We start from the raw sequence: 10,178 nt of genomic DNA on the forward strand, positions 1-10,178 counted from the left end.
ACTTCTCTCGAAGAGAAGTATTATATACTTCTGATATTATAGATAAGTAAACATTTTGTATCAACCAATCGGTTTCAAGAAACCCTTTACGACATAGAACCGATACCTTTCCAATAATCCCCGAATCTATTCATTGACAATCCCATTATAAAAAAAGAGGTGATACTAGGATAAAAATGGATCGACTTAAACAGACGGTGCTGTAGGAAAAGGGCACGTATATATATATATATATAATACACCTGCAAAAGTTTATCAACCGCATTGGAGAGATGAGAAGAGGTCCAATTCATCGGGACGTGCGTCCAGCCCGTTTTCCCAATCTATAATTTTCTATTGTCCACGATCTAGCTCCTCCTTGAGTATTCACCAAGCCGCCTCCAAAAAGAGTCCAGGAAGGCTGGCTAAACAGGGTGTTTCTGAGCAACAGACCTTTCCGATGTAAAAAAAAAGGGAGTAGGCAACCCTCAGTATCGGGGGTTGAGACATAGCCTTCTCTGTACACTCTCATGAAACAAAGAGACTACAGCGCAGGCGGCAAAAAGCAAGATGGAACTTAGGCAGAGTTTTATCCCTAAGTGTCTTTCCCTCTTAAGTTACATCGAATTGGTCTTTTAGTGGCGATGTTCTTTGGGAAACCAATTTCGAGTCGAAAATGTAACTTCTATCCAAGTCACCGTTTTCAAATTATGTTTGGAGAGCTTTAGGGATGCCCCTTTTATAATTAATTTTAAAGGGTTACCCTTAAAACACTTCAATCATAACCCGAAAACAGTGACCAGAACATCAAAATTGCGATATAAGTTACATTTACGACTTGAAATTGTTAAAAGAACACTGTACCCTTAATCACTAACACACCCTGTACAGTTTCGGACCTCTACTTGCTCAGTGAAGCGAATATAAAACCCCATAACGAGAATCAATATTCGCTAAAGACGATGAGACCTCTTCTTCAATATCATTTTTCACTCTGAGAATCAACCGAAGACATAGTAAGATCCCCTATAAGCCAAGAGTTACATCCAACCCAAACAAATTTGGAAAAAAACATAGTTCCCTACGTGGTTGCATCTCGCGTTGAAAAATATTTACCCCTTTCGTCGAAACGAAAGCCCAGAAACTGAAATTGCAATATTAGTCGACAAAGTACGAGCATAGAGGATAAACAGTAGAGGAGTAGTAACTTTAGCCTTTAGTTTACCAATACATAAGGGAAATAGGGAATACCTCGCCAAATTTTTACTACTCAATGGGTCTGTACAAGACATATCATTATTCGTTAAAAATATCGTTAACTTTGCTGTATATCCTCTATGGAGTCGGAGAGTGGTGATATTTAGACAAAGGCAACCGAGTGAGTGAGGCCGGAAGTAGCTCCAAAAAAAATTAAACCGGAACCGAAGGTAACAAACCACGTGTCTACCAAGAAACCAAGTGAGGTCGGAAGTATCTCCAAAAAATTAAACGAGAACTGAATACAACAACTATCTACTCTTCTACTGTATATCCTCTATGGTACGAGAAGGAGGAACTTCTTCCAAGGAAAACCTTTTGTCAAAGAGAACTACCCCAGTCCCACTGTTGTCTTTTTCTATTTCAATGGGAGGACTGGCGAGTTTGAGGGTCAGGACGCGCGCCGCTTGGCTTGAAGAGGACTGAACCTTCCCAATAACGAAAAGATAGAGGATGTACTGAAAGAGTCTGCAAGAACAGAAAAGTCTCGTATAAGAAAGAAAAGCAATCCGAATTGCTTTCTTCCTCCTTTTCGGGGCAATTCCTTTTATTTCTGTTTCTTTTTTATCGTTGGTGGGGTACCAAGGTACCACTCCCCTTATCCATCCATGGACCCTTTCTCGGGCACGGCGACACTATAGCCATCTCACCTCGCTTTAACAATCACGGGGACCTTTTTCATCGCAACGTCGTCGGAATAAAACAAGATTGGTATCAACCCAGAACCAAACCTTCTCTAAGTTTCCCTCAAGTACTTCAGAAGAAATAACTTATAAAACCTTTCCAAGGTTTTTGGTTCTAACCTTAATCATTAGCATGAACAGGCGAAGAAAACTACGTTTGTATGCAAGACATTGGACATTAAGGAAAACTATGCCTACAACAACAACAACAACAACAGTGTTCTGTAACGTCTTTCTCGTTCAATGGAATGAAGTTACTACAACTACTTCATACTCTAATGAGCAAGTTTTGCGGAGAAAATCATATCAGAAATCGAAACTAAAAAAAGGGTGAGAAGAAATTCAATTTTGCACCCGCTACACGATGGTGGTTGGCGAGAATATAGTCTAAAGACCCATTCAGACAGTAGAGTAAAATCTTACGTTCGCGTCGGTCGCGTTGTTAATATCGTCGGTACGTTCATTTCCTTGTTCAGGCTCGGTTCAGACGCCATCTGGAGAGGCGTATATGGGTGATTTTTGAGGCAAGATTTTTGAATACTTAAATTAGCCAAATCCAAATTGAATGAAAAATACCGCGCCAAGAATCCTAAAACTTTTCAAATATCGTCTGCTAAGTCGTAACTCACTCGATCACGTGTCAGTAAGGTACGATCGAGTGAGCTAGGGCTAAAGAAAAGGCGCTATGAGGTGGTAGTGTCATCTGGACACTCACTACCCGACGAAATTTATAATAATTTTCAAACAAAACCCGTTTATGAATCTTTTACGTAGTCGTTGACACGTGCCCAAGTAACTAAGCGAGCAAAGCGACTTCACCGACGTACACGAAAGTAAGATTTTAGTCTACAGTCTGAATGGGTCTTAAGAAAAAAAAAGAATGTTTAGTCCACAATTGGCGACCCCGTGATTTCATTTCGGGGCGGTGAAACGGGAAGGAAGATGCGGGAAGAGAGAGAAGAAAAAACATCCTTTGGGTGTATAAGCTCGGTGGGTCTACTTCTGGTCTACTCTATAGTAACAGTACAACATCTCGGGGGCAAGGTGGGGCCCTTCTAAGATTTCTGGCCATTTCTCTCCCCATCTTTTTCATCTCATCTGGAGTGGAGTTCAGTTCTGAACGGAACGGAACGGAGGAGCACGAACTAAGGTAAGAAGGTTGAAGAAAGAGGCCGAAAGGGGGGTTGCAACATTGACTGTTCCCCCCTTGAGACTCCCGGAGGTGTCTCGCCGACAGATTGCCCCTTCCCCTCATTTTTTTGCACAGCCTAAATTCTCTCTGTCTCTCTCCGAGAGATGTAAGAACGTCTCTCTTTCTCTTCCTTGCTAGAACCATAAGTTTATAAGATATGTTCCTCCATAAGTTTGTAACTGGTTACAAACTGGAGCTTGTCATGAAGTGTTGAGGTAGGTCATAGATTCAGGGTAAAGCGAGGGAGTCCTGGTTTTGGTTCTGTCAAAGGCTTAGTATACAGACTAAATAGGACCTAGATGGAAGTCCTTCAAAACTAACTAACCGAGTGTAGATAGGACTTCAATTGACTCCGTCGTTCTCCCTCGAACTAGTTATCTTGAGCTGTGAGCCTCTCAGTAGCATTACGAAGTATAGGTAGTGTCGTCATACTTATGGTAGGAACATATCTTATAAACTTATGCTAGAACTAAAGCATCAAAATCCCGAACAGCGTTTTATTTCGGCAATTTCCTACAACGATTGATTTAATTAAAAATTGCTAGAGTCAGCGCAAATTGCCTTTCTTGGCAATTTCCCCTTTTTTTCTCTTAACATTTCTCGCCGCCAATTCCCAAGTCGGTTTTAAGTTTCTTTCATTTTCTCTCTTACTCTATTTCTCTCATAACATAAAGAACAGTTTTCTAAGTCATTTCCTTAGGCTTAGAGAATATTTCTTTTTATTATTATTATGTGGTTACTAAAATTAATTTGAATAACTGGATGGATGCCATTCAGGGGTTCGAAACCTAAATGGGTATAAGGGGTTATTTTTTTTAAGTTAATTGGCAATTAAGGCTAAGGCTTGATTGGATAATTGGGGTCAAATAGAATTCAGGGCAAATAAATGATACACAATGAAGTGGGGTCATACCAGAAGTATATAATACTTCTCTTCGGGAGAAGTGTGCCACCACAAAGCGGGGTGATTGTAACATGATTCTTCCCAACATCAGGAGCAACGTTACTAAACCGAATCACATATACGCGATAAATAGTTCCCTCGTCATTACTCTATTTGCCAAGGCGCATGCACTTGTGGATTTTTGTTTCATGTCAAGACGAGGTAGGTTTGTGGGTTGATTGCTGAGGATTTAGTAGCACCTAACAGTTATAGAATTCACCCTAGCACGGTGCGATGCTCATCTGAAGTTTTATGAGCGTGAGAACAAACAAAAAGGGGTGGGATTTGCCTGGGAAGAATCACGTTACATAACTAAACAGAGTGTCATCCTTCTGCTATTATCTCCTTCTGGTCATACATAAAGAGTAGCTTTTTCTTGGGCCAGAGGTGTTTTTGTGTTGAAAAATTCAGGTTTTTACACTGTAATTAAAATGTATAATATTCCATATTTTATCTACAATAAAACCTACAATCTTTCCACTTGAACGCCAAACATTTTTAAAGGCATTTCATCTTTTTCTTTCACTTTATATAATAATAAAAAATAGGCCTTGGGTTTCATAATCCTTCAAGCTAGATAGATGTATGCCGCTTCTAAATTAGAATTTCAAAAAAAGCGACAAAACTTTAAAAGTCGAGTACGTCGTGGGGATGGAAAAAATCTTTTATGGATTTTCTCGCATCTCTCTCATCCGGAACTCGGTCCCAAGAACAATCTTCAATAGACCCAAAGCTTGATTGATTTCTAAAAATATCCACGCAACCTAGCCTAATACACGTGGAATACTTCAAAAGGGATGGAATAGAGCCTATCCGATCCGTTTTAGTTCAACAAACTTGGGTCTTTTCATGGAAGCAAAATAAGATAAAAAATTCCTTTTGGTTTGGTGACGAAAAACAGACAAAAAAAGAGAAGAAGATATGTTCTAACAGAGAATTGCTTTTTCATAGCTTGCAGCCTTGCACCACCAGCTCTACGGTGTCTACCGTGAAGGGAAAGCTAAATTTTATGGAGCGAATTCTTTCTATGGTTCCAAATTCAAAATTTATTTGAGCTATACACCTCTAAACAATAGGCGTTATAGAACAAGGGGTAAATATCGAGTGAAATTCAGTAAACAAATTAATTATATTATAGTTAAACTTAACGAAATCTCGGGAGCTCATGACGTCATAGTCACGTGTCTGATTTCAGAGGGGATTCCTTTTTCGAAGTCATTTTGAATTATCTCGCGAAATTAGCTTTGGTGCATGGTGTCTCGTGAAATAAAGGTAAAATCTCGTGTTATAAAAACTAGTGAAATCACGTGAAAAACAAGTGAAACTAAAGGGAATCTGTTATTCAAAATCTGTGATAAAATAACTGAAGTTTGTCGCAACATGGTCATCACGATTTGCGTAGGTATCTTGTCCCCTCTTACGTGTGAAATAATGTGTAATTTTCAAGTGAGATTTCAGTACAGTTAAAGCGTCTCTCTCTGTTCAAGTCTGTTCTGTTTCTAACAGTTTCTAATCTACCGAATACTTGCGTTGGAAATAACAAAACAGTCAGGGAGTCTCTCCTACTTAAATCAGCAGAGAGAGAACAAAAAGAAATCGAAAAATGGACGGTGACAGATGTCATTTTCATCAAAAGAAAATTGTGTTACGTTCCTTATAAAGCATCCATTTATTTTAAGTCTAGACTTCAAGCCTCATTAGGCCAAACACTGATTTTAATTCTAATGAGCATTACGTAAATGGCCACCATAAAACTACACCGCTTTTATAACTAACAGTACCTAACCATTAGTATATTAAAAAAATGGAAGTTCACTTTTAAGTGCTTCTGAAAAACGTGCAGACGTCCTAGTTTTTCGGTAAGTTTTGTAAGAATTTCTCTGGAAATTTCCGAGTAAATTGATTAAAGAGAGAGTAAACGCCATTTTAAATCCGTGTAAATACACACATATAGCGAACGTGCAGACAAGTGTTGCCAGTAATTTGTGACGTATGTAATTCAAAATAAAACAGCCTGAAACGTTTGTAGAATTCAGTTCGATTCAGTAATTATCAACCAGTTCCAAACCTGTATACATGCAGGAGATGATCTAATAACAAATTACTGGAGTGGCAACCCTTACTTAGCGCATGCGCAGTTAAAGTTAAGAAACGGTGGGGGGTGAAGGAAAGTTCAATTTGCTTTGAGTTGGATGATCATTGGATCAAATATAAAGTCCCCAAATAAATAAATATACCCATAACCATAACTTATTTAACCCCCATACAATCATATTTCACATTACCTTTAAACTAACTTAAAAATATGAGAGAGAAAATTTCATTTCACAATTTTTTCTTCTCTCGACTAACTTTTTCTCTCCAAAAAGAAAAACCCCTAAAAACCCCTTTTTTATTAGAATTTATATTTCCTACGCCCACTGAAAACTGTCCTGAGAGAGAGAGAGAGAAAGAGAGAGGAGAGAGAGAGAGACGAGAAAGAGAGGAGAGAGAGAGACGAGAAAGAGAGGAGAGAGAGAGAGAGGAGAGAGAGAGTGAGAGAGGAGAAAGAGAGAGAGGAGAAAGAGAGAGAGAGGAGAAAGAGAGAAAGAGAGGAGAAAGAGAGAGAGAGAGAGAGAGAGAGGAGAAAGAGAGAGAGAGGAGAGAGAGAGAGAAGAAGAGAGAGGAGAGAGAGAATGAGATAAGAGAAAGAAATATTTGGTTCTAAAGGTTTTAAAACCTCACTCGCTGTAGCAGACAAAAACTTTGCGGTTGGTTTTTCTTTAACGGTGTAAGAAAACCGTCCAACCACGGGTGGTCTTCTCCAAAAGACGAGGAGGATCAAATCTTTGGCTGAAAAGAAAGCGGTCACGTACGCAACCGAACTTTCTCACCGTCTCCTCCATCCCCTGGTCCATCGAACAAAACGACCACCCCAAAAAAGGAATTTTGTAAGAATAGGAAAGAGGAAAAAACAATAGGGTCCCACAATTCATTCCTCAGTCTCTATCTCTACACTCTCTTTTGCTAGACCCATTTTCCCCTCCTCCCAAAGTAGCCAACGTAACTTAACTATTTGGTAATAGAAGCGTGGCGCGCAATACGTAGGGTACCAACAAAAGTCAATAGCAAAAAGCCATAAAGTATACTTCGTTGACAGTTCCTAACCTCTGGCTGCTGTAGAATCCATGAGAAGCAAATTAACGACCCCTAATTTCAACCCCCTACACGAACCAACCAACCAACCAGAAAAGTGCTTTATTTTAAGGGGTCAAAGGTTTATAGAAAATAGTCCTCTATGGTAGCGGTAAAACGTTCATTCTTGGTACTATATGAGCCTTTTCACGCGTTTTCCCTGTGCTACGGTCGTGAAGGTAACCATGATACGCAAGGGGGGGGGTCGATACTATTCTGCGGGTTAATGGGGGTTTCTCATATCAGTTGAAGGGGGAACGTAACAATTGGGCCTGCCAATAAACGGAGCCGGTTTTCACACACCCTCACGCGCGCCGTTGACGACCTCTATGCTAAATTTCGCGCACAATAAAGCACCTGGCGAAACCCCGCCTCAAACCCCCCCCCCCCGAATTGAAATAGCTCTATCGCGTGGCGCGAGGGAGCTTCAATAACGTACACTTTTTGTTTTTCTCTATAAACTTTTAGTAGCACTAGGGCGAGTAGAATTAAATTCGGCGCACGTTCAATGTATACCGCTGGTTTCTTGGTTTCTCTCTCTCTCATACACTGACGGTAAATCATCTTTCTCTTTCAGTAAAGAGAAGGAGAAGATGCGAATATGAGGAAGGGAGTAAGAGAAGAGGAGAAGCCATTCTAGCGGAAATGAAAATGTTCTCCCCGATTAAGCGACTATTTTGGGCCGCCGCGAGCCAACGAACGAAACGTTCTTCGAGAATTAAACGTTGTCGAGTGATGCTTTTCTTTCCTCTCCATCCTCATCTTCTCATCCCATGGTTATTCTCTCTCTCACACATTCGTTACATCATTTTCCTCCACTGCCATCACCATTACGCTAAGCCTTGGCTACTTGCTGTACCAGCTCTGACAACTTTTCTTCTTACAACACCCCCCTTCCCCCCATCATCCCCGATGAACAAAAAATATCTCTCGAGATTAATGACGTAATATGAAAAAGAAAATAGGCAAGTTTGGCCCCCCCAAATAGCTATCTAACTAGATCCCATACCATTTTCCCTTCCTAAGAAAAAAATGAGACATTATGTGGCTGTGGTTTTCTTTTTCTTTTTTTTTCATATTAGCTATAAAAGCAAGGAGCTCAATAATTACCGAGGTTACTGTGATCTAGATTTTTGGGCTCACTGAGGGGAAATTGGAATTATTTTTGAAGATAAATCAAAAATAAACTATGAAACTCCGTTTCGAAATTATTATCTAGGGACTCCGTGGGGTGGCGTTCTCTGATATTTGGTATTTTACTTTATTTTTATGGGGTCAGCAATATTTCATAAAGATATCGTTTGGACCCGTTTAATTTAGCAAAGATATTATTCTTATTGATTGCCTTCTTTTTACTAAATCTAGCTCAAAGTAGAACTGAACTGAAGAAACTCGCTAAAATAGCTTCCAGAAGTGGTTTTAAATAGCGCGGGAAAAAATGGCGGGAAAAGTCTCCTACCCCCTCCCCCAAGGCTGATAAAAAAATATTTGATACACTAGCGCCATCTGTTAAAACTCTTACGCAATTCAAAATAGCAGACAGCTGATAAAGGGGACGGAAAGTCACGAGTTTATGTTAAGAGTGTCAAAACTTAATCAGTTATTAATAAGTAATTAGTTATTACCTAAAGCAATTAATTTTAAATAATGGAAAGGTCTCTGGATAAAGTTCTAACCGATTTGTAAGGAAATCCTCCACGTATTTGTCTTGTTTGAGCCATTAATTTCTAAATAAGCCAAGGCTTAGCATGTTTACATAAATAATTATCATGTTAAGCTTTCCAATTGCATTATTGAAATGCGCAAATTAATTTCTTGATCGTTTTTACAGGTGTAGGACACCAGGAGTGACTGGGGCATTATGCGCAGATACCCAAGGATTGTGCCTAACATGTGGGTCACTTATCAGATTCACCACTAGGTTGACCATTTAATTTTAATCCCAAATAATTTGTACCATTTTAGCTAAAGGAAATGCCATGGCTAAATCTGCGGGTATTTTTGCATCAATGGCTCATTTAGCGTCACAGTTGGAACCCAATAATGCCCCTCCAATCATATATTTGGAATCTGATAATTGGTATTGTCAAAAAATGCCTATAATCTGGTTTAGCATTATATATTCTAACATTGTATAATATCATTTCAGCAATATTATGGTTCAGAAGAAGAATGATATTACGTTAGCAATCTATAAAAGTCCCACAAAGGATGTCTAATTGTGTTGTCCCATTCCTAATGATTTGTCAAATTTACTAAACTTTGTATAAATTGTTTTCTTATCTCATTTGTAAAATTGTAATAAATGATAACTTCTGGTTGTAAAAATTAATTAATAGTATAAAAGCATCAATACTGTAGGATTAGGCCACAACTTATATCAAATATTAAGCCAAACTACCTAAAAGTATATTAAAAACACTCATTTTCGCGATGATAACGTTTTAAAACCATTTAGTCAATGGTTCAGGGTCAAAGGTCATACATCAAAGTACAATCAATATCCCTTACCATATACTTAAAAAACATTAAAAATTAAGCCTACCTTTAAGTTGACAGGCCTTGCAGAGATGTAATTGAGATGTTAGTGACATTTTAATCGCAATTAGTTGAACCATTTTCACTCGCGCGCTCCTCCTTTCCGATTTACAAAATAAGGCGGTAATTTTAGGCCTTGGTCAACCACGTGTAGTTCGGAGATGATAACTGCATGCAACAGAAAATTATACATAAATAATCTAATTAACCCTAAGATAAAGCTAAATTTATAATTCTTAATAATATTTAAAAACTACTATACAGAATTTAAATAAAATTAAAGAAATTAACATTACCGGTTTCCGACGGGGTCAACTTGCTTCATCAGCTCTGACTGAAAGAAGGCGCGAAACGTTTTTTTTTTATTATTTTTTCTTACTTTTTTTTTTGCCACATTGGAAATCCACGTCCA

The 10,178-nt window shown here is 38.7% G+C and overlaps 2 protein-coding genes across 5 annotated transcripts in view; one reads left to right on the top strand and one right to left on the bottom strand.

Annotated features, from left to right (window-relative positions):
- LOC149691826 (uncharacterized) overlaps window positions 1-10,140 on the bottom strand; it is a 99,391-nt gene extending 89,251 nt beyond the window's left edge. For all 4 annotated transcript variants that reach the window (XM_089869237.1, XM_089869235.1, XM_089869236.1 and 1 more), the window contains exons 1-2: window positions 10,063-10,140; window positions 9,774-9,934 (exon numbers count right to left, since the gene is read on the bottom strand). The gene's annotated coding sequence lies outside the window, so the exon portion shown is untranslated. The remainder of the gene's footprint in view (window positions 1-9,773; window positions 9,935-10,062) is intronic.
- Window positions 8,752-9,560, top strand: Lamtor5 (Late endosomal/lysosomal adaptor, MAPK and MTOR activator 5). Its single transcript, XM_089869270.1, has 4 exons — window positions 8,752-8,910; window positions 9,060-9,121; window positions 9,194-9,308; window positions 9,378-9,560. Exons 1-4 carry the CDS (start codon window positions 8,876-8,878, stop codon window positions 9,445-9,447), a joined length of 282 nt encoding a protein of 93 aa, XP_089725396.1. The 5' UTR covers window positions 8,752-8,875; the 3' UTR covers window positions 9,448-9,560.
- Window positions 10,141-10,178: the final 38 nt, after the last annotated feature.

Source organism: Phalangium opilio, unplaced genomic scaffold (assembly GCF_054372755.1).
Source record: "Phalangium opilio isolate 3A_F unplaced genomic scaffold, DU_Popi_V2 ptg000025l_1, whole genome shotgun sequence".
In the NCBI taxonomy this organism is placed as follows: Eukaryota; Metazoa; Arthropoda; class Arachnida; order Opiliones; family Phalangiidae; genus Phalangium; species Phalangium opilio.

Coding starts and splice junctions, on each gene's coding strand:
- Lamtor5 (XM_089869270.1), top strand. CDS start 8,876: ATGGAAAGGTCTCTGGATAAAGTTCTAACCGATTT. Junction 8,911..9,059: donor GATAAAGTTCTAACCGATTT/GTAAGGAAATCC, acceptor TCGTTTTTACAG/GTGTAGGACACCAGGAGTGA. Junction 9,122..9,193: donor CCAAGGATTGTGCCTAACAT/GTGGGTCACTTA, acceptor GTACCATTTTAG/CTAAAGGAAATGCCATGGCT.